The sequence below is a fragment of the Tiliqua scincoides genome, chromosome 9 (genome assembly GCF_035046505.1).
Source record: "Tiliqua scincoides isolate rTilSci1 chromosome 9, rTilSci1.hap2, whole genome shotgun sequence".
NCBI lineage: Eukaryota > Metazoa > Chordata > Lepidosauria > Squamata > Scincidae > Tiliqua > Tiliqua scincoides.
Window position 1 is genome coordinate 9,953,077 of NC_089829.1, and position 24,092 is coordinate 9,977,168.

Genomic DNA, 24,092 nt, shown 5'->3' on the forward strand with positions numbered 1-24,092 from the left:
CTCCATGAATCCCTCTGGAGACTGTAAGCTCCTTGGGGCAGAGCCCTGCCCGCCATCCTTGAGCCACCAGAGACTAATCCAGGACACTATTGGGGTGGAAGGGGTGTGTGAGCCTTCTGGGCGAGGAGGGCTGCACACACCAGTCCAGGGCACAGGGGTCTTGGTGCTCCCTCAGGCACCTGGGGGGCCTTTGTGGGATGCAGAAGGCTGCACTGGATGCACTGCCCTTTGACCTGAACCAGCAGGGCTCTTCTGATGCACCAACCCAGAAGCACTCATTGAGTGTGATTCTTGTTGTTGGCATCCTTCAGTCTCGGAAGACCATGGTGTCACGCTCTGAATGGTGGTTTTGGAACAGAGTGTCCTCTCCAGTGCGCGAAGCCTGTTCGTTCCACCACCCGCAGCTCGGATTGAACCCCCTTTTCGAAACTACCTTCGAGTCGGCTCAGGTACCGCGCATGCGCAAACCGCCTCCTGAGGTGGCCAGCCCCTTTTTTCCCACAAGGCACCGCGGGCCGAGGAGCCGCTCTGGCCCGGCAGAAGCGTGAGCTCTATGGTTTCCCCCCACCCCGCGACGGGAGGTGGGATCTCGAGTCGGAGCGGAAGTAATCGTTCGCTGCGCCGTCTCTATGGTGACGGTGGGCAGAGGCGGGGCTGCTGAGCCGGAAGTGGGGACCGGGGAGACAGGAGCCGAGGGTGGGTATTGCGGCTCCCCCCTCCCTAACAGCCCCCCCTTAGGTGCCCCCTCCTTCCCCATGGCGTGGGGGGAGCGTTGTGTGAGAGACCCCATGAGTCACGTGACTGGGGAGTGACACCTACCCCCCGCCCTGCTTCTCCTGTGTGGGTTGAGAGAGGGGGTGAAGTGGGGGAGGGGGGTGAAGTCCTGTGAGGGAGGGGCTATGGGGTCCCTGGGGGAGGGGCAATACGGAGGTGACAGCTCAGGAGAGGAGGGTGGGAAGGGGCTTCCTGGGTGGGGGTTACTGGAAGGGGAGGGGCTTCCTGGGTGGGGGTGACAGGTTGTGCGGTCCTTGTCTGCATGCATGTGCAAGCGTGTGCATATGTGTGCGTGTTCACGCCAGGGACCCAAGCACCCACAACCCACAGCGGTGGCGCTTCTCGAAGGACTCCAGCGGGGAGGCTCTGCCTCACCCGCCTCCCCACCCACCACAGGTCACTGGTTCACACTCATGTGCCTGTGGAGCTCTGTGCTGGGCAGTGCACAGGCGCCCCTCGCGACAGAGAGGACTCGCCACTGTGGTAATTGAGTGGAACCTCCATGGGCAGGGGCAGTCTACCTCTGAGAGCCAGGTAGGTGGCAGGGAACAGCTGCTGATGCCTTCATGCCTTGCCTGATCATGGAAACAAATGGCCAACCACCATCACACCATCACAAGCCTGCTGCTGGCTGAGGAGGAGGATTAGTGTTCTTATTAGGGCACAGTCCTAACCAACTTTCCAGCACTGACGTAAGGTCAATGCAACTCTAAGGTGGGAACAAACATTGCCTGACCTTGAGGAGCCCTTCTTGACTGCCCCCCCAACTGCACATGCTCCACTGGCACAGCTGGAAAATTGGTTAGGATTGTGCCGTTAGTGTTGTTATTAGTGGTTTTCTGTGCCACTTTTCTGCCCATGGCGGCCCTTCAGGACGTCTTGTGGTAAAAACAAAGTACAGAAGTGAAATGACTTGAAAATGAAATGACTAAAAACCGCAGTAGAAGGTTTGTTTGTGTTTATGTTCCTGTGTTGTTCACTCTGTGGTCTCAACAACAAAACAGTCAGTTTAAGGGCTCAATCCCTATCCAACTTTCAGCACCAGTACAGCCGCAATGCAGCACCAAATGTTCCTATACCTCGAGGAGGTCTCTGTGACTACCTCCCCACCACAGGATGCGGTGTTGCACCAGCACTGGGAAATTGGATAGGATTTGACCCTAAGTTGGGCAGCTGGGGAGGGGGGTGGCGAGGAACAGCTTTGTGGTTGAAATATTATCTAAGGCGTTCATGGCCGGTGCTATTAGTGTTGTGTTAAGAAGTGTTTGGGCTTGTTGGCCATGGTCTATGAAGATTTTCGCCTAACATTTCGCTCACAACTGTGGTGGGCATTTTCAGAGGTTTAGAGGTGAGAACCACAGGCTGTTTGTCTCAGAGCAACGGACAATAACTGTCCACTTGTTCTTGTTCACTGTGTGTTCCTTAAAGGAATATACACTTTCTTGGTTTGTGGTTGTGTATGATCCTGATGTATTGATCGGTCTGATACTGCAAAGCAATTCTTCTGTGCTTATGCGATCTGCTGCTATTGGTGCATTGTATTTCTGTGGCATGAAAGTAAAAAAAATGCTGCATGTTTTTAAAAAAAGGTTTGGCAAATGTTGTGGAGGATGGAATTCTTAAATCTGATGAGAGATGTAGATAGGCCTTTCATGTACAGAGGAGATATGCCTCTAAGTATCAAATCCTATGGATAAACAATAAGGGAAGTTAGTATCTTCTTTGTGCCATGCTTGTGGGCTTATCTGAGGAATCTGGCCGGCTGCTATTGGGGAGATCAGATGCTGGGCTTTATGGGCCTCTCTCACATTTGGCTCTGCAATTCTTATGGATAAGAAACTGGATTTTTATGTGCAATTTCATATTTCTTTACCTTGATTCTATGCCCAGGATTTTTGACAATAAAAACAAGTGTAAGAGGTCATAATAAAAATACCTATTAATTTTCATAACTAAAAGTAATGCTGAAATGCAGATGTTAGTACCTGAATTGTAGTATTTCAAAAAATTAAAATAAAGAGGCAAAGCTAAGCTGTGGTAGTTTCAAGCCCACCCACACCCCCGTCCCCCGAAATGCGTGTGTATAACTTGGAGAGAACATTTGAGGCTCCCAGAGCAGGTAGAGCCTTCTTCCTACCAGTAGATCAGTCGTTCCCTATACTTTTTCACTTTTGTACCCCTTAGCAGCCCATTTCCGTAAATTGTACCCCAATATGAGCAAAATGTTTGTAATTTATATACAGGTTGAGATTCATTATTCGCGTGGGTTCCATTCCAAGCACTCATGTGGATGGCAAAAAACGCACTATAGCAAATCAATTTAAAAAATAAAGTTTCTTTGCTCAGGTGATTTAAAAACAACCTTGCTGACCTTTGTGATGTAAGTTAAGAGTCATTAAGAAGACAATCCATCAGTCCGTTCTCCTCCAAGAGCTTAGAAAGGCGCTTCACTCAGTCCTTCCCTTCACTAATGCAAAGTGATCACCTTTCTTTCACATACTGGGGGGGAGGGGGGTCGCCTGGAGAGAAAAGTATTGCTGGATTGTCGGCCAGCTGCCCCCCCCCCTCTTATTAAGGAGGCTATTAAGGACTGTTCAGTTTTTTAAACTGATTTTAAAGGGATGCATTTTTCCCCTTCTGCAGGGATCAGCACATTCAATTTCATTTGCAGGGGCCATTCATGTTGAGTCAAATCTGTGTATAAAAAATCTGTATATAAATAGGCTGGACCTGTAGTTGCTATTATTTGAAATTTGTGTTTTCAACTACTGATCCATATCTGATAATATACAAATGGATGTCCAGAAACTAATTGCTGGGACTTTCACAGCCAGCTAGATGTCTTCCTTCCTGTCTTGCTAGCCCAACAATGCATTCTAATACCTGCCTGCCTTTTCCCACCGTTATACAATTCTTTTCAAGTAACCCTGAAGGTCCTGGCAAGTACCCCTGGGGGTACACGTATCCCAGGTTGGGAACCATTGCACTAAATGATTTAGATCAGCAACTTCCTATCTTTCTCATCTCACAGCACACTGATGAAATGCTGGGAGGGATTTAGTTATTTGATTTTTTTTTCTGTAACTGCTTTGTGAACTTTTTTTTGTTGAAAAGCTGTATATTAATACTGTTGTTAATAATAATAATAAAATTGTCAAGATGCACATCAGTTTTTTTGCTGTTTGACAAGGCACACCATGTTGGTGGAAGGTTCACATCCTCTAACAGCCCTACTAATAAATGATACTCCGCCAAACTCCCACAGCACACCTTCATTCATGGCACACCAATGTGCTGCAGCACACTGGTCGAAAAGCACCGGGGGCTTATTATTTGGCAATACGTAGCCCTTTTTCAGTGATTGTTAGGGCAGTGTACAGTTAAGGAAACTAAAATATCCATAAATTATAGCAGTTACAATTAAACAAGCTAACAAAATCCAGAGAGCAAGCAGTAGAATAGCATTTTAACTACGAAAACTTTGCTTGGAGAGATTTGTCATCTTGTTTCCAAAGGCCAGTCTTTTGGTTCATCATAGGGCCCTCGAGGACTTGTGTTAGCTTTGTGGAAGTGACTGTTCCCTAGTTTGAGTGGGATGATAGGGCAAGTGGGGAAGTGCTGCTGCTGTGTTAATGATTTTGCTTCGTGCGTGTGTGGGGATCTTTTTTGAAGATACGCCTTTCTGATCCTCTTGTAAGTCCAGCACCAGATTAGTACCCCAATCTACAAATGCTTCCATGCAGCAGCAGGCTGTGTACAAGGCTCTCTGGAACAGATGTTTGGTGCAGGGTTGGAGGCCCCAGAAGGTAGCTTAAGTTTAAAGTGAAAGGTGAGAGTTGCACATAAGAAGATTTGAGTTGAGTTGGCATCCTTCAGTCTCAGAAGACTACGGTATCGCGCTCTGAATGGTGGTTCTGGAACAGAGTGTCCTCTCCAGAGCACGAAGCCTGGGTAAAGTAGGTATGGAGGATAGGCTGTTACCCATGCAGCAAATCACCCCTCTCCACATCGCTGAAATGGTCCAATGGAAAGGCAGAGGCCAATACGGTTGGTTCCAGCGGCGTCGCAGGAGTTGCCAGAACGTGACTGTGTTCAGCCATGAACTGCCTCAGGGACTCCGGCTCCGGATTTTGCCTCGAGGTTGACTCCTGAAGCCTTTCCCATAACTGGATGTAGCCACAAGGCAGTGGAGGTTTGGGATCAGAGTTTTTCTTCTCTCAGATGAGCTGCCTTCCCAGGCTGACGAGTCCCGTCTACCTGGTGGCTGTTTAGTCGCCTCTTACGACAGGTACAGCCAAACTGAGGGCCTATTCTTATCCCCCAGCCCCCAGGGGTAAGATCTGAGTATGGGTTTCAGATCATGCTATTCACCAGACAACTGGCAAGATAAGAGAAAGAAAACAATCCTTTTTCTACAAGGCCCCTTGTGCTTTGTGTCAGGGTAGCGTAGTAGCGACTATACTATTAGACTTACACAGGAGAGCCCTGGGTTCAAATCCCTGCTCAGCCATTAGGCTTACCTGGTGCCTTGGGGCCAGTCATTCAGTAACCAGAGCAGAACAACATTTGAGGAGGAAGATGTACCCTATACCCTGAGCACCCTAGAAAAAAATGTTCTTTGATGTTTTTTTCCTTATAGTGAGAAGAGATAATTTGCCACTATTTTTTTGAAAATTAATTTTAAAATACTGTAATTCAGATGTATGTAGAGTAAAGCTTTCTGAGCTTCTGAATTGTATCTGAATTGCATTGCAGATTCAGGTTTGAAATCTGACAGACTATCCATGTGTATGCACCCCCTCCCCCAGCTCGTGCTTAATTTGGAAGATGCTGAGGTGAATTTCTTGTTTCTTCTCATGTCAGGGACTGATTTGTTATATTTTGTTTAATTAACTCCATTCTGAAAGTCAATTTGTTTTAAAGCTTGTTTTCTGAAGAATCTGGAGAAGTTCCTTGGAAAATTTCAGTGGAAAAGTAAGCAACAGCAGACATTATCTGTGTCTGAAAATGTATTGATTTCATTACGGTGGTAATTTTTATTAAACCAGTGTATTTGGAACAGTCTTTATTTTTCAACAGAAAAATATAGGCTGTCTCACATCACATATTTTTTCTGTTGAAGGTTTTCTATATCTAAAACTATCCATTTTTTTAGATTTGGAAAATGTTCAAGAGAAAAATATAGGCTGCTGCACATCACTGATTTGTTGATGCACTTGTAGAGGTGCCGTGCTCTCCTCATCTACTACTTGGGTAATTATTTTATTTAATGCTGGAAATGATGATACATCCAAGCTTCTGGCTAGAAGCCCTATTTAGCTTGCTTATAGTTTCAAGGAAGACATGATCTGGACCCCTCCAAACAATTGTATGGTAGGACCAAAGCAGCTTTGGTTGCATGATAGCAGTGTTCCTGGGGATTGTGGGTAAAGAAGAGAGGGGGAAAAAAGGAAAGCAGTTGGTCAGCTTGTGAGTGAGGGAAGTCTGTGACCACTGAGCAAGGGTGAAGCAACCAGACACTGACCTGAGACTTCTGTACCCCCAGTCCTCATTTTCCTCCTTTGTGTTTTGTACCTGTAAAAACTTTTCAATACAGGTTCTCCACAGGAAGTGAAATGGAAATGAAAAGATTAAGTGTGTCCCTGGTGGTGGTCCTGTTCCTTGTCCTGGTCCTGCAGATCTTATCTGCTGTCGATTTTGACCCTTATCGGATTCTGGGAGTCAGCCGGACAGCCAGCCAAGCAGACATCAAGAAAGCGTATAAGAAGCTTGCCCGGGAATGGTAAGTGAATCAAGGCAGAACTTGAAAGTGTGTGGTTCAATTATCTAGGTACTGGCCAACTGTTGTCTGCTAGGCCTCCCAGTTGTTTATTGCCAAGTCATGTGCAGCTGTAGATGCCAGGTGAAGCTTTGCTGACATCCCCTTTTGTGTCATTTTAGCCTCTGTTGTCAGTGCAGTACCAGTGTTGCACTGTTGCTGACAGCCTTGTGCGATCAGGCTTCTGACTTGGTTTTGTTTTATTTGCATTCCAGGCATCCTGACAAAAACAAGGACCCAGGAGCAGAGGATAAGTTCATACAAATCAGCAAGGCTTATGAGGTATTAAGCCTTCTTTCCAAACTATGTTTGAGGATTTGTGTTTTGAAGTTGGGAAGATTCCTGTTCAGGAAGAGAGGAACAGATGAGAGGGCAGGAGAATTCAGGCTCGTTCTCTGTTTCGTGGGTCCTCGTTGGGTTTATCCCCTTTTCCTGTACAAATAAAAGAAGTGGGAGGAGGCGGAGCTTGAGAGGCAATTGCCCACTACCAACCTGGTGCCTGAGGCAGACCGCCTCAGTTGGCTGCATGGATCGGCCAGCCCTGCTGGTTCATTTACTTACCTTATGACTAGATATCCTTTTTACTGTCACAACCCTTTAGAGTCTTTAAATACTTCCAACTAGTGAGAATCTGGGAGATGCAGAGTGAGGAACATTGAGCCATTTGGAAGGGGAACTCTGAAGTAGCCCTTGGGTTGATCCCCACTTCTCCAGTTTCTTCCAACTTGTTCCTGAAATGATTGCATTCCATGTTTGTTTGAGATCTAGTCCCAAAACTGTCCCTTACTTTTTACTGAGAGTGTGTCAGATTGCAGCCTAAGGACCAAACTCGATAAAGTGGCAGGAGATTTGTTATTTGGCAAGAGATTCAAGATTCCTGGGTTTTCTTTTTCTTTTTAAGTTAAAAGCAGCTATGCAAGTGACAGTGGGTGCAGAGGCTGACCAGGGGAGTGGGTGGTTAAACCTTTCCTCCAACATCACTTAACTAATCTTCACCATTTCTCAGAACTGTTATTTGCCCCACAGGGGATAAACAGGTGGGAAGTTTCTGCTGTGCTGGAAGTAACAGCCCTCAAAGACCGTTAGAGTTTTCGTGATGATTGCTATTTATTGGTGGGCCTTGGAAAATTGTTATTTATAAAGCACCTGAAATCAACTGGAGCTGCACAAATGTTAAAACCCTTCCTGTGGGCTTATGAAGGAGAGAGGGGAGGAGGACCAATTGGGAAAAGCCAGGAGGAACAAATGTGTTCTAAGGAGGCATTTGACTGTAATAATAGAGAAAGAAACTTAGACATCAGGTAGAGTAGCATTCCTGTGTAGAGCAGTTACAACAGAATTTTTTCATAATGCATAAGAAGAGCCCTGCGGGATCAGGCCCAAGGTAAACATCTAGTTTGTCATCTTGTTTCCCATGGTGGACAAATAGATGCCTCTGTGAGGCCCTTAAGCAGGGCACGAAGGCAATAAGTTCAGATATTGTACCTGAATGTTTGAAAGCTATACAGGCAATGTTCCAACTAAGTTGCATGTGCTGCTGAAATTGGAGTTCCACACAGCTTGAGTCAGGGTGCTCTGGAGCTTGGCAATGACATTACCAAGCACTCTGGAGCTCTCCCCCCCCCCCCCCCCGCAGCCTCTCCACAGCTCCACATGCTCCTTGTAAAAATTACAAAGAACTTTGTATACTGGTAGTTTAGATGTTTTTCTGCAGTTTTTTTTAAATAAAAGATGCAATAGGATTTATTGTGGAGGGTCTAGCATAGAACCCTCCTCTTGTTATGACCTTAAAAAATGAAAATGAGTCAGAAAGAGTAGAAATATGCTTCTGGGTGACCCTGGCCCCATCCAGAGTCTTTACTGACATTGTAAGGGATTAAAAGTTTCCTGTTTGCCTTGAAACAGATCCTTTCCAATGAGGAAAAGAGGCTAAATTTTGATCGGTACGGCGACGTGGGTGAAAACCAAGGTTATCCTCAACAGCAGCCACATCAGCACCGCCCGTTTCACCACTTCCATGAAAGCTTTTATTTCGACGAGTCCTTCTTTCACTTCCCCTTTAACTCCGATCGTCGAGACTCCTCTGACGAGAAGTACTTGTTGCACTTCTCTCACTATGTCCAAGAGATTGTGCCTGATAGTTTCAAAAAGCCCTACCTCATTAAAATCACTTCAGACTGGTGCTTCAGCTGTATCCACATTGAGCCTGTATGGAAGGAGGTGGTTCAGGAGCTCGAAGGGCTGGGTAAGCACTGCAAGAGTGGTGTTGACTTAATTGCAGGGCTTGGGGCAGGAATCAATACACTGATTATCATACTGTCCTCTAAAACTGAGCTTCCATTTTGATAAGTTTTGAACCGAAATAGGGCCACCCAGAATGAGGTAGGCACTGTTTAGGAATACAAAAGTATATTGGCTTGTAAATTAAAAAGGAAAAAAATATATATTTACCCATAGCCCAGCAAGGAACTATGAGCTTCCAGGACCTGTAGAATGTTGGGGGCAGTTCAATTGCAGAATGTTGAGGAAGTCACTTGGGATTAAAAAAAAGGGAAATTAAGGGAGGTAAGAGAGAAGGGATTGCCTTGCACCCATTTCCTAACAGCTTACAGTAGAATTGTAGTAACCCTACAAGGGACCTTCAGGCATGGACTCCAACCCCCAGTCAGTGAAGCCTGTCCACAATTACAGCACCCCTAATAGATAGCTGTCCAAACTCTTCTTAAAGTCCTCCAACGACGGAGAGTCTTCCACCTTCTGAGGCAGACTGCTCCACTGCTGAACACTTTGTACCATCAGGAAGTGTTTAATCAAAATCTCTCTCGCTGTAATTTAAATCCCTATGTCCTGGTCCTACCTTCCAGAGCAACTGAAAACAAATCTGCTTCAACTTCTGCATGCCAGTTATTTTTAGATGGCTAACATGCCTCCTCTTTACTTTGTTCTCCAAACTAAGCATGCTCAAGTTGTTCAGCCTCTCCTCATTGGAGATGGTCTCTACCCCCCTCACCACCAGGCAGCCCAATCCTAACCTGTGCTGGAACAGGCAGGCCAACTGTCCTGTGTTGTATCCACAGCAGGTTAGGAAGTGGCTGTGGTGCACCTTGGAGTAAGGGGATTTTTATCCCCTTGCCCTGTGTTGTGTGCAAGCCACCCCTATGGGGCTACTCAGATCTGTGCCAGCACAAATCTGAGCAGCCCAGTGTAAAACTGGGCTGGTCAGGAGGGGGGTTAGGATCCAGGCCAGACCCATCCCCTTCCCAGGCCTGGATGACTTGGAAAGTCCGCCCGTTAGGACTCATTTTCTAGTCGAGTTAAAGGGGCCGCAGTCCTGTGACTCATCAAGCCACAATGAATTTGCCCATCTCTCCTGCATACATTGCAGCTATGGTTAAGCCTCTTTCCTAAGGCCTCTGGATTCCATAATCTTGTTGCAACCTTCTGATTTTTGAGACTCCCTGAAGTTGTGTTACAGCTTAGAAAAGAGGTTCAGATTTAGCTTTGTCCTTCATTTGTGGTCTTGTTTTCCTCCTTCAGGCGTGGGAATTGGTGTTGTTCATGCTGGGTACGAGAGGCGTCTGGCACACCACCTTGGAGCGCACAGCACTCCATCCATTCTGGGACTCATCAATGGAAAAATAACCTTTTTCCACAATGCAGTGGTTCGGGAAAATCTGCGGCAGTTTGTTGAGAGCCTTCTTCCAGGGAACCTTGTCGAGAAGGTAAGGAGCACCTCTTGCTTGTTCTGAAGTGCTTTGCTAATTTGATGGCTTTTGAATGTTTGGGAATTGCTCGGTTCTCCCTTCTCGTCCCTTTTTATCCTCACAGTAACTCGTTAAGGTTGTGGCTAACCCAGATGGCCTCCCCAGGAGCTTCCTGGCTTAAAAAAAAAATCTAAATGCCAGGGTTCTGGAATGTTTACCTTAATTTGCATGAAGTGTTAGGAACCCTGTGCTTGGGGCTGAACAACATATTATTGTGGGAGATCTGTGGCTGCTGTTCTGACTCTGTGTGTTTAAATGCAGACTGTGGGGTTGAGTGCTCAAAAAACAAATTCTGATCAGAAATGTACCATGGGGCAAAGGGTCATTTACCCTTCTCCTGCCCCCCCCCTTCTCTCACACACATTCACAGCTTGGCCAGCTGGTAGCTTAGATCAGGAAAATGGCTTGGGAGAAAGTGTTCATTGCCATCAGGTCATGTGCCCCTTTTAGGATATCAGTGGCAGCTCCCTCCCCATTCCAGTGCTGCATTTAGTAAAAAGCAAAAGCTGGATCTTCCAGAGTATTATGTCATTTTTGTGTCACTTTTGAAATGTCTGTTTAGCTGTCCAAAGCAGCCAGCCTATTTCGCTTAAGCCATTTCTGCCCAATGTTTCATATATGCAACAGGGATCAAATGTGTACATTTGTGGGCTGGGCATAAATGGGTTATTGTCTTAAGACTGATATTCCTTTTTTATGTTGAAGATTACAGATAAAAACTATGTCCGATTCCTGTCAAACTGGAAAAAAGAGAATAAGCCCCACGTTCTCCTGTTTGATCACATGCCCCTTGTGCCACTGTTGTACAAGGTAAAGTGTCTCTTCTTTGTCTCTTCTCTGTCAGTAAGAAAAATGCTGACACCTTTAGTTGGGAGGAAGCATCTGTCTTTGGGCCTCCTCTCTGCAGCCCTCGGAGTGGGCAAGATGTTCCAAAGCACTTTTGGGGGGCTTCCACACTTGTGGGCAGGGCCTTAGCTTAGTGGTAAGATGCCTAATTTGCATGCAGAAGGTTCTGGGTTAAATCCCCAGCAGCATCTCCAGTTATAAAGATCTGGAAGCTAAGGTCTCTGAAGAGCCACCCTAATGGACTAGATTGGGTTGTTGAACATGAGGCTTCTCATCCAACCCACATGAAATTGGTGTGTTCCAACAACACCCTTTCAGCAACACATGCTGAGGCTCTGGGAGGGAGCGATGGAAGGAAGCCTCAGAAGGAATGCTGCTTAGAAAAGGGCAGACCGAGAGGGATGAGAATGGGAGATGATGTTGCAGCACTCAGAGAGCCCAACTATCACATGCTTCCTTCCATTGAGGCATCACTTTGTGGACCACCTCTCAGCTGCTGAGTTGTGAAGTGACGCCTTGGCAGATGTGGCCCTGGTGAAAGGGTGGCCCATATGGGAATTGGGCTCTCTCATATCTTGAAAATACGATCAGAATTTGCATATGTTCCTTTCTGTCATTTGCAGCTAGTTCCTTTTGCATGAGTTCCTACATGAGAAAAAGTGGTTTTCTTGCTTAATGATATCACTTCCTGTTTAATAATGTAACTTCTAGCCCTCAGCAGTTGCCATGAATGTCATTTGGTGCACGATATGAAAGGAGTTTGAAACTCCTGGGCTAGATGGATCCATGTGTTCTTAGTGTGAACAGAGAAACTCCGAGGCAGAATTGAGCTTGTTTCCCAATTGATAGGTAGTATCTTGGTGGCAGTGGGGGAGGGGAGAGGAGAGGAGAGGAGAGGGGTAGACCCCATGCAACAGAAGAGGGAGGCAATCTGTGTCTGGGAAGCAGAAGCAAAGCTGGCTTGGTGAAAATGGGACCAGGGGAGGGTTTTAGGGTGATACCAAATGGGAGTGGAAGATGGAATTGAAGAAGCCCCCTTGGGTATCCTTCGGGGAGAAAGGCAGTATACAAATCGAATAAACAATAATAAGTGGGTTTTGGTTGTGGCTTGAAGTAGATGACCTGAAGAGTCACATTGGAGTGCTAAGGGGACAAGCTAATTTGCATCCTGTAATTGTCTGTGATTTGCATATCACTCCTTCAGAGTTGAGAGTGTCAGCCCACATCCCACCTTAGCTTTTCTCTCAAGAACTGCATGCAACTGGCAGGTGCAACTCCTCACATTCCACCTGTTTGTCCTTGGGCAGGGCTGACTGAAGCCTGAGTGCAAAGCGCACTGCCCTAGTATTAAGACAGTTCTGTGGTGCCTGACTCTCTCTCTCTCTCTCTCTCTCTCTCTTGCCTTCCCTTCCCTTCCAGCTGACCGCTTTTGCATATAGAGATTATTTGTCTTTTGGATATGTGTTTGTTGGACTCCGTGGGACCGAAGAACTGTCCAGCCAGTATAACATCAATGTCTACACACCCACCATGATGGTGTTCAAAGAGCACATTGATAAGCCTGCTGATGTCATCCAGGTATGGCTCTGTGTCTGTCGCCTGTGGCTGCAGTGGAGGCTGAGCTTAATAAGTGTAGTAGTAGTACTACTACCCACTGGGTAGATGGGGCTCATCAGCCTGGGAAGGCAGCTCATCTGAGAGAAGGAAAACTCTGATCCCAAACCTCCACTGCCTTGTGGCTACATCCAGTTATGGAAAAGGCTTCAGGAGTCAACCTTGAGGCAAAATCCGGAGCCGGAGTCCCTGAGGCAGTTCATGGCTGAACACAGTCACGTTCTGGCAACTCCTGCGACGCCGCTGGAACCAGTCGTATTGGCCTCTGCCTTTCCATTGGACCATTTCAGTGACGTGGAGAGGGGGGATTTGCTGCATGGGTAACAGCCTATCCTCCATACCTACTTTACCCAGGCTTTGCACACTGGAGAGGACACTGTTCCAGAACCACCATTCAGAGCGTGACACCATAGTCTTCTGAGACTGAAGGATGCCAACAACAACAGTAGTAGTAGTAGTAGTAGTAATAGAAATGGGGCTTAAATGGCCCTTTGCAGAGTAAAGTGAGCCTTACTCCCAATAAGTTGTTCCACTGATTTATATTAATGTTTCATTTATGTTACTGATTAAATAGTGCCTAGTGCTGTATTTAGAATGGAAAAGTAGGGCCTCGCCTGGAAGTCTGTGAGCCTGGAAGACAAGTGAGGAAGGGAAGGCTTCTACAAAGAGGTCTCTCTCTTCAAGAGACCCCACTTTTAAGTGGAGAACAACTGTCCCAGTTTGCATCTCTGCACAGTATCTTTTCTTGCTTGAGCTTCCTTTTATATTCAGGACTGAGAACCATTTGGTTTTGTTTATCTTGCTACTTCAAAGTAGTTTAACAGTTTTGTTGAAAAGTACAATATAAATATTTTAGATAAAGCCTGGGCCTTTTCAATGCCTGAGAAAAAGGATTGACAGCCCTCCCTTCAGGCTCAGCTGATGTTTTCCACTCTCCTTCCAGGCCCGGGGCATGAAAAAGCAACTTATTGATGACTTCCTCTCCCAGAACAAGTTCCTCATGGCCTCCAGACTCACCAGCCAGAAGCTTTTTCAGGAGCTGTGCCCTGCCAAGAAGTCTCACCGGCAGCGCAAGTGAGCCGTGCAGTAGTTCTTTTCTGTTGTGCTGTTTGCCTTCTTCTGCAACACTTGACTTGTAGGAATTAGTTCTGATCAAATGGAAGTGCTCCCCTTACTTAACAGCCCAGTTGCAGGGCCTAGTTTTTTTCATTGTCAGTTCAAGAAATCCTTTGGGGGGATTGATTATGGGTCTCAGGACTGAGACTGAGAGGCATCAGGCCCATGCTGTCCATGAGGTTAACTGAGGTGGCTGCTGCCAGTGGTTGATTGGCAAGGGCATTTGCCTTGGTCTGTGCACCTGCCTCTTCTGCTCCTCCTCCACTGTGGTGAATGGAGGGAAAGACCAGAAAATAGAAAAACCACCTTCTGTCATTCCTCCAGTCACATCTCTGAGCGTGATCTTCCCAAATATGTAAGCTGTAATTCTCTTTCCTTGTGGCATTCCAGGTACTGTGTGGTTTTGATTACCATTGAAGGCGACAAGTTTGCAGAGGAATACGAAGCCTTTGTGGCCTTTGCTCTGGCCAACACGAGAGACGCCCTGAGATTTGTGCACATCTACAGCAACCGTCAGTGGGAGTTCACACAAATGTTGCAGACGGATGACGAGCGATTTCGGGGGAAGCCAGCAGTGAGTGTTCTGGCCAAACTGAGTCTTGTTGGCTCTCATTTTTAAAATGCGTAGTCACCTCACCCCATGTTTTCTGGGTAGGTAGCAGCAGTTTCCTCAGCCATTACTGTACCAGATAGAGAAATCCTGTAGGCAAGGCCAATGAGTCTCCTGTTGCAGATGGTGCCTGCACGTGTATGGTTACCAGGGAGAGAAGAGTCCAAGAGCTGGTTTGGAATGTGTTCTAGAGAGGGTGACAAGCCCAAGATACCATCTCATCTTCTTGGTCATGTGACTCTGGATTCCTGCAGCTTGAAGTTTCAGGCATGGGAATCTGTGAGCAGCCTCTGAACCTGAGTAACCATCAGACCTGCTGATGTTCCCCTTTGATTTGCAGCGTCTGTTAAAGAATTTACCCATGGCCACTTGGGCAAACCTTCCCTTTCACTCTTGTGCAGGTGACCATCTTGGAGAGGCGCAACAATGCCGGGCGAATTGCCTACAAATCCCTGGAAGATCCCTGGAGTGGCAGCTTCGAAGACAACTTCATCCTTCTGGATCTTTTGGACCAGCTAAGGACAAACCCTGGTCTTCTCTCCTCTGATGCCGTCCTGCCAGACTTGAATGATGAACTTGCTCCCGTAAGCATGGTTGCTGGTGTGTGTATGTGGTCGGGGGTGGGCTCTTTGTGTTCAGCATCAAACATTTCCAGCATTTGCAACCATGAATAGTAGACTCCCAACTCGGTCTGAAGTACATTAACCCAGAAGTTGCTGGGCAGACCTTAATTTGCATAATTAAGATTCATGGACAACAACTTTTGTTGATCAGGGCTGTCCATCGGTAAGGGGCAGCTGCAGATGAGGGGGCACCACCTGTTTCCATCTCTCCACTCGCCTCTGATAGCCTCTGTTGATAATCTCATTTTACAGGGGGACAACTAGCTATAGTGCAGGGTACTTGCTCCATTCCATCTAATGAATCCACAGTTGGGGTGAAATTAGAGCCAGAGTTTCCTGAAACTGGGTGCAGCTACCTCTGTGTTGCCCACATCAACTCCTTGAGGGCAGCTACTCAGTCCTAGTTCCTTCCATCCTGTACGCCAAGGCATTTTTTGCAGCCAAGAGCACGGAGAGAGAGAGTTGCTTTGCTGCTGGGTCTTCATGGCTGTAATCCTGTCCTTTCTCTTCTGGCACAATTGCAGGTATTCTTCCTTCGATGGATCTATTCTGCCATGGACTATATCTCGGACTGCTGGGACAGCCTCTTCCATAGCAATTGGTGCGAATCCTGTCATCAGAATGACTCTGAGTGATATTCTTCAATTGGGTATTTTGCACATTGGGTATAAAAGCCAGAAATGGTCCCTAATATTTAAGTGGCTTGCGCTATGTCCTTCTGTGCAGGTTAGAATAGAGTCCTCTGCAGAATAAAGGCAAGCATGTTTTACCTGGAGAAATCTCCGAAGTTAAGTATGTCAGAATTGCCTTGCCGGATCAGACCAAGGCGCCAGCATTTTCTTTCCAAACCATTCAGTTTTGGTTTTGTAACATTGACCATGTCTCAGGAAATGTATTTGAGGCAAAAGCAGAGGTTCTTTGGACGGTGGGAGAAATTGGCTGGTTGGTGTGGAGTCATACGAACTAGGATTGAGAGGATTCCTCCCAGTCCTTTGTTCTAGTTCACCCTGACCTTCTTTCCGCTCCTCCTGAATTCTGCTGCAACTAGAATGTCTATAATTTCAGAGTTGGCACATGTGCGCTTTGCAATAGTTTTCAGTTCCTCTGCTTCTCTTCTCTCCCCCCCCCCCATTACAATGTCCATGCTGCTTCCCTGCTATCAAACAGTATTTGCTACTAAAGAGTATTTCGCAGACCCTGCTTTTGTAAGCATACCTCCACTTGCTTCTCGTTTCCTCTGCTGGAATCCAGAAACGTTTGAGTTAGGGATGAGCCAGCTCAGGTCCCTCCTTGCTGTCGGCCAGGAAAAGATAGAGATCAGATAGTATGATGACGTCCTTATAGCCGAGAGAGAAAACAGCTTCCCAGCCAGAAGTGCGCGTTCTCTGTCTTTCTTCAGCCATTCAGAGGAGAGCCCACCATCTGCTTACTGAGAAAGCAAGGGAAAAGGTTGGTGGTTCCATCACCCTGGTAAAATAAGATAAGGAACTATGTAGGTAGAAAATGTGCAGGCATTTAATGTTGTTTTTGGTGTTTGTCTTCATGTTGGGGCACAATCCTAGAATGCAGATGGGCTGATGCAAGTCCCTTGTGCTGGCCTGGGAGTGTTGCAAAAGTGCCATAAAGCACTTTTGTGTCACTTGTTGGGGAGATAGGCCAGCACATGGATGTGCGCTGGCCTCCCCGTGCTGCCCCAGGCCCCAGGGAGAGGGTGAGTTGTGTCGGGAGAGGGTGAGTTGTGTTGGCTGAGCTCAGCCGTCGCAGGGGTCTGGGGGGGAGTGGAGGAAGCAGGAGGAAGGCATTCCTAGGCAGCGGGAGGGCAGGTGTTCCAGAGGGCAGACGGACGGAGAGCAGCAGGCAGGGCCAGGATACGACAGTTATATCAGATCCTAGCCCCATTTCCGCGTGGCACAGAGCGGCCTCCGGCTGCTCCATTCTGCTAGGTTCTGCGCCATCTTGTTAGGTGGCGCAGATCTGAGCAGATCCATTGGGGCCGCTGCAGCACGACACAGAGTAAGGGGAAAGGCTTCCCCTTGCCTCAGGCTGTGCTGCTTTTGGCCCCAAACTTGCTCTGGATGCAGCGCAGGGCTATTGCCCTGCCTGCATCCAGCGCGAGTTAGGATTGCGCCCTTAGAAGCTTACATTGAATTTCACCGCAGCAGCCATGAGTTAAAACTTTTGTGTGACATTCTGCAGTGTCTCAGTGCCATCTGCTGGCAGCCAGTATTACTGCAGGTTAATTAAAATCATTTTACTGCCATAATGAATTCTCCATACTCTTTTTTTTCTTCCTTCTTGTTCATTTTGTTATCCCCTGTATCTTTTATGAGAGTTTTAATGAATCTTTTACAGCTTAACTTTAAGTCTGCTTGTTCCCTAGTACAGGAAGTCTTGTCTTCTCACTCTGCAGGCATTACTGCGAGAGTGATCTTGATAGAGACCCCTGAAGTTCAGTATTGTTCTGGGGGGGGGGGGGGTTGCTCAGAGAGAGCCTTTGGTTAACTGCTGCCACCAGCACAGGGAGAAGAAGGGAGCAAGCATGTTAACTGCTAGGTGCTATTACCCTGGATCAGTGTGTGGTTGCTGACAGCCCCTCCTTCAACCCTGATAGCAATCTTGATGTTATTACGTCAAGATTCTTTTTGTGAAGTGTTCATTGACTTGCACTTGTGTTCTTGTGCATTGGTAAACACCACACATAAAGAATCATAAAGATAAAACCATATGTGCACACCAAGCCTTCTTTTTTGTTTTTGTTTTGTTTTTTCAGTGCAGATGTATACATTAGTGATGTAGGGGTGTAGGTTTGAAACATGCAAATTAATCAAGGGAAATCAGGCAGGCCTAGCCCCCCCACTCTCCTCCTCAGCTCCTTCTCCATCCTGTTCCCCTCTTCCTTTTTGAATCCAGGGAAGAGGAGGAGCAGTGGTGGCAAGCGAATGAAGGCAGGAGTGCCCTTCCCCCCAGTTCACTGCCTGAATCAGCTTCGCGGATGGGCCACCCCCAAAAGGCAGTGAGTTCTAGCTTGGCACTGACCTTCAGGTGTGACTTCTCTTTGCAGGCGGGAAATGATGCCCCTCTTATCCCTGATTTTCTCAGCCCTCTTCATCCTCTTTGGTACTGTTATTGTTCAGGCTTTTAGGTAAGTAGCTCCTAGATATTCACATTCTGTTTTGCATTTTCACTCCTGATCAGCAACCTAATATGATGATGATGTTTTAACTGCTGTTTTTCAGTGATTCAGGCGATGAGAGAGATTCACCTCCTGCTAAGAAAGATGACAATCCACCAAAGAGCGAGAAGAATGACACTGGCTTCACGAAAGACAACAGGTTCTTCTGAATCATTCCTTCTGCAGTTGTTGGGTCATAACTTTAGCCCACTGCCCTCTGGGGTCTTCTGGGCAGAGCCACGGTCTAGGCAGGCATCAGGCACATGCATCATGGGATGCCTCAGTCAGAGATCCAGTAGTAGTCTGCCTTGAACCCAGCTCTTCATGGTCTTCCCAGCCTCTGCTCCCAGAGGGTTGGACTCCCTGGCACTGGAAATGTGCCCAGGGTTGAACCCTGGATTGTGTTTGTCCATGGTGTACAACCAATTGAGGCAAGGGCTTTGGAAGGTCAGCAACTGTGGCTTTGCCTAAAGGTGTTTAAATCCTTTTCACCCCAACATGCCTGGCAACAGAGCAGCTAATGGCCTTAAGTCACATTAGGGAGAAACTGAAGCTGGTTTGGGAGCACCACTGGACTGAATGCAATGTAGATACCTAGGAGAGAAATGGGGTTAAAGCAAAAAATCCTGGCCAGCTTCTGCAGGAGAAAGCGACTGAATTGCAAAATAATGGACTGTAGGAAGGTGGGAATGTCCTTGGTTTCAGGACTGTTCTGAAGCCCACAAATAGTCCTTGGATGTGTACTAGAAAGTTACAGGTCTTTGTTTGCTGCCATTTTACTGCTGCCCCTTCTGGTGGCTCTCATCCCTGACCTTTGGACCTCTTCTCCCCCCCCCCCTCCAAAAATGACTGTCCCTGGTTCTTTCAGGATTCCTAAGAAGGGCTTTGTGGAGGTGACGGAACTAACAGATATCACCTACATGAGCAACCTGGTGCGCCTAAGGCCTGGACACATGAATGTGGTGCTGATCCTTTCAAACCCCACCAAAACAATCCTGCTTCAGAAATTTGCTCTGGAGGTCTACACTTTCACCTGGTGGGTATGGGGAGTTTCTCTGCCAGTGGTGACTTCTGGTGGTTTGTCCTGCTGCAGAAAAGTAATAATTGTTGTCTTTCAGCATATGGAAGAAGAGTGTCTTGCCTGGTGGGATACTGAACTCACAGAGTTGCATTTCACACTCCTTACTCCACTAGCAGATGCCTGACTCCTTGGCCACTCCACAGAATTGCTCTCCATATGCTGTTGTTGTTTTGTTTTTTTTCCTGGGCAATCTGCTTATAGTCTTGAGTTGGCATCACAACCTCTGTTGATCTCAAAATAGGAAACTAAGCAGAAATACTGATGTGAAGAAACTCAAAGGCAAAAGCAGTTGGTTGTTAATAATGAAATCCTATAACCATTGAAAGGAAAAACAGCTAGAAGAGAGCAAACTGCTGCAATAACGAGACCTCAGTAGAAATCATATGATGGACTTGTCAGCTTGTGCTCCCCCCCCCCCAAGTTCTTCCAGCCAACCATTACTTCCCCTCAAGAAGTGAGCAGTAATGGAACCTGGTGCACGTTCCACAGCTGTGGTGCCATAATGAAAAAGGCTATGCATTATGTACTACCCGTCGTAACTCAAACGAGAGGGGTACGTGGCTTCCAGTGCCACCTGAGTACCTGGGGAGATAGGTGGTCATTGAGGAATCCCAGCCACAGACTTTAAAGGTCAAAAATGACCCTCTGAATTGGAAATGTATTTGTTGCCAGCAGAGGTGGAACAAGACTGGAGTTGAATACTCTGTTTAGTGAGTTCCAGTTAGTGTTTTGGAAACCAGTTGGAACTTCCAGCATTCTTCCAAGGCAACTTCAGGTAGAGGGCAGTGCAGGAGTCTCATGGGGGTGTTGCTACAGCAAGAATGGCAGTGGCTGATCATCTTGAAGTGCTGCTTTGCCCCAAGACAAAATCCAGCTCCTGGGAGAGAAGCAGCTGGTATTGCAGGTGTGGAATGCTCCTTTGAGTATGGAGTCAGGCTCCCTTTCCAGCTCCTTGCCCTTCTGTGGCTGGTAAAAGTGTTGGAAGTCCCTGGGTATGGCGGCTACTCTATTTTCATTTGCTGTGGATCAGAATCCAGTCGCTTTGGGAAAGGGCTACCTCTCAGCGGTAGAGTCCTTGCTTGACCTGCAGAAAGTCGAGCTTCCATGCTTGGCACCCACAGGTAGGGCAGGGAAATAAGACCCATTCTTCCTGGAACCCTAGACCCAGTGCCAAGTGGCATGGACCATACAAACCAGGTGAACCTGTTGTGTGTGGCTTCTAGTGTGGCTCCTATAGGTCGCCTTCGCAGGCCAAATGCAGGAAACTGGGGAAGTTCATGTGGGTATTCTCTGCCTTCAGAACAAATCCCTGCATTAAATTAACCGGGGTCCTTATTTCTGGACTGCAACATACAAGTTTTGGAGCCCCATAATGCTCACCTCTGACACAAGGCCAGCAGTACCATTTCCAAATGCTTCTTTGCCAACTCAGATTTTTATCCAAACCTGGGAAGAATTCCACTCCTTCTCCCCATTTTAACCTGGCTGCTGCTCTGGCAAAGGTAGAAAGTGGTATGGAGGGGCATCTCTGTCATAGGTGCCTGACATGCTCTAACACAGTGTGCTAGGCATGTAGATGTGAAGAACGTAGTTTTTCCAAGAGTGGCTGGGTGGTGAGGGGTGGGGGAGAGTAGGGATTGGTTCCAACAGGGTATGTTTGTGATTTAAGGGATTGGACGCCAGTTGGAGATGCAATGGGCTCTGAATCGACTTGGATTAACAGCCAGTCTTCATCCAGCAGATCTGGTCTAAACCTGGGGGCAGTTCCCCATTATTATTCTGGATGAGGAGAGATGCTAAATGGACCCTTTTATTCTGTTCCCCCCAGGAGCAACTGCCTCCACTTCTCCTTCCTAAACCTGGACAAACACCGTGAGTGGCTTGAGTATGTGCTGGAGTTTGCACAGGACGTTGCCCCCATCCCAAACCAGTACGACAAGCACTTTCTGGAGCGTGACTACACAGGCTATGTCTTGGCCCTGAACGGCCACAAAAAATACTTCTGTCTCTTCAAGCCTCACAAATTGGAGGATGGCGAGGACATCCTGGGGGGATCCTGTGAGGATTCAGACCTGGGAGAGGCCCGAGGGAAGACCTCCTGCAGCCCGCAGGTCCGGTTGGTGAAAAGCAAACTCAACAATCTGTCCTTGTGGATGGAGCGACTCTCAGAAGGCTCCTTAAAAAGGTTTTATATCCCCTCGTGGCCTGCACTAGACTGAACCAAGGGCTTGGAGATAGAATCGATGGCTGCAGACTCTGAAAGAGGACAACCGCAAGCATCTCTCTCCTGGGACCTTGCATCGTGTCAGATAGGCGGTAGCTTTCTAGATAAATTCTCCTAGGCCCAGTGAACTTAGAAGCATCTTTCCCACATATTTGACCTAGGAGCGATGGAAAATGCACTGATATTGACTCTTGTACCAAATGGTTTGAATGTTCAGAAGCTGTACAATCGGAGATGGATTGTAGCTGTTGCCCCCTCGCCCCCAGCCTCTTGCTTTCCCAACTTGCTCCAGTTCTGCCTCTGGAGTTTCTTTGCTGCTGATGAGGACCTTGGGCCTTTCCGCTGTGGGAACTCTTGTATACCAATCTTTTTAAACAACAACGGATGGTTTTGTGTTTGGCTTAAATGCAGTTTAGGCCACTCTGCCTTCTTCCCATGCATGTTACAGGGCAAAGCGCTCTCTGCAACTTTGGGAGTCCTTGGTTTTGTCCCTGCAGTAAGCAGTCTAGGATGTATCTCCCTTTTGTACCACATGCGTGATGGAATGGGCAAGGGGGAGAGCTATTAAACCTTTTGTGCACCCTCCCTGGTAGAGCCATTGAGGGGGAGGAGGGGCGGTTCAACCAAACCAAAACTGTCCTATGAAATGGTGAGCTGTTTAAACTGTAGGTTCCTTCCAATGCCTTCCTGCTGCTTGCGGCCTGATTTTTCTTTTTGAAGATATATATTTTAGAGCCATATCCTCCAGCCATGCCCATAGGCTGTAGATATATCAAGTGCTTTGAGCCAAGAACCATGTGAAAGGCGACTGAATTGTGAGACACCCTCCAGGCATCTCTGCTTGAAGCAGCCACAGTACATCTTAGAGCAGTCATTAAGGGTGTTTCTTTGTATCAAGGAACTTAAATTGTCTCTTAATGATTGTATCTCCCAAGTTTAGGGTGGGGTTAAGTTGCTTTCAATACTACTGTATCACCCAGTTGTCTGTTATACTTGAGTTTCCTTTGGGCAAATCTCTCTCTCTCTCTCTCTCTCTCTCTCTCTCTCTCTCTCTCTCTCTGTCTCTCTCTGTTAAGTTGTTAGTTTCAGCCTCTCTGAAACTGGTCTCTATTCTGATGTTTGTTTACACAGTTGCAAGGCTGCCTCTCCACTGTCCCCTTACCTCTCTGTTCCCTTGCAAAGCTCACTATTCAGTATGATCCAAAAATGTCTCTGGTTGGCTTTATACTTTCAGCTGATCTATATGTAATATCCAGGCTGAGGTTGTGGAATTCTTGATTGTTGTGCTTCAGACTGTGGTGTGTGCATCCCTTAGGTAGCAACCTGGTACATTATATGGGAGATTCAAGGCCAGCCCAGCACCTACTGATGCCTAAGACAGCCAAGTTAAATGCTGCCCCCATACCTGGTAGCACTCAACCAGCCACCTCACCACCTCTTACTCCCTGGATTTGAAAAGGAGGAGGAGGAGAATGGAGCAGAAGAGGAATTGTGGTGGAGACAAGAGTCTGGCGCTCTAGCCCACTCCCCTTCTCTCTTCCACACTTCCTGTCTTCCTTTTCAAATCCAGGGAGTAGGAGGGAGAGAAGTAGTGAAGGTAGGCAAATAGTGTAGGTGACTCCTCTGCCCCTCTCCTGAAGTGCTATGCTCAAGGTTGTGAATATGACACCCCGCACTTTGGTCTGAAGCAGTGCAATTCAGGATTTGACTATTTCTCATGTATAGAAGTGCTCTTGGCAATATACTGTCCAGTACCCTCTGAATAGTGCAATGGGGGATGGTTTATGTATACAGTGTGGTTGTACATATAACACACAGCTCTCAGTTGCTCTGCAGTTGGTTAAGTTGTACCAGCCATCTCTGCAGACCTGGTTTGTGTCCTTGGCCTTTTCAGATGTGACTTGCTTGGAGCTCCCTTTGATTGGAAGCCAGCTGTGATATGCTGGTCAGTGGGTGATCCTCACTTTACAGAGCAGGGTGGTCAGTTCCTGTGCAAGACATCTGTGCTGTGGCCATTTTGTTACTAGATCCTTTGGGGTCACTTTTTGACCAAGTGCTCCAGAGCAGCTGTCTGTGACAGCATCAAGCCTCTGCATGTGTGAGTCAGGCAGACCCCATTAGAACTGTCCCAAATTTAAAGCAAGGGGTCTTGAATGAAGCTGAGCCTCAGGGAAGCATTTTGAAGCATGGTGGTATGGTGCAAGCAATACCCAGCCATTTGGGTCCATAAGGATCCCCTTGAATGCAATAAGAGAAGGCCCAGATAAGGGAGCGATGACTGAGCCAGCTCAGCACACCGGAGCAGAGCAAAGCTGGCCCTGTTGTTGCCTTGTAGCCTTTGGGCAAATGGACTCGTGTGCCTCAGCAAAGTGGTTTGAAAGCAGGTAGACTGTGCTCACAGAGCCATTGGCACTCCTTAATTATGTGGTTTTGGGGATAAATGGCACTGC

The 24,092-nt window shown here is 47.2% G+C and overlaps 1 protein-coding gene across 1 annotated transcript; it reads left to right on the forward strand.

Annotated features, from left to right (window-relative positions):
• The first annotated feature begins 639 nt into the window (after window positions 1-639).
• DNAJC16 (DnaJ heat shock protein family (Hsp40) member C16) lies at window positions 640-22,676 on the forward strand. The gene is made up of 15 exons (XM_066637811.1): window positions 640-696; window positions 6,371-6,556; window positions 6,808-6,874; window positions 8,498-8,837; window positions 10,130-10,314; window positions 11,062-11,166; window positions 12,622-12,780; window positions 13,760-13,890; window positions 14,323-14,506; window positions 14,944-15,126; window positions 15,690-15,766; window positions 18,227-18,307; window positions 18,402-18,497; window positions 19,206-19,373; window positions 21,247-22,676. Exons 2-15 carry the CDS (start codon window positions 6,390-6,392, stop codon window positions 21,635-21,637), a joined length of 2,334 nt encoding a protein of 777 aa, XP_066493908.1. The 5' UTR covers window positions 640-696; window positions 6,371-6,389; the 3' UTR covers window positions 21,638-22,676.
• Window positions 22,677-24,092: the final 1,416 nt, after the last annotated feature.

Bases quoted from the DNA above. Each gene is read 5' to 3' on its own strand.
- DNAJC16 (XM_066637811.1), top strand. From the start codon at position 6,390: ATGGAAATGAAAAGATTAAGTGTGTCCCTGGTGGTGGTCCTGTTCCTT. The intron at 14,507-14,943 runs GTGAGTGTTCTG...ACTCTTGTGCAG, and splicing joins GATTTCGGGGGAAGCCAGCA to GTGACCATCTTGGAGAGGCG. The intron at 18,308-18,401 runs GTAAGTAGCTCC...GCTGTTTTTCAG, and splicing joins GTTATTGTTCAGGCTTTTAG to TGATTCAGGCGATGAGAGAG.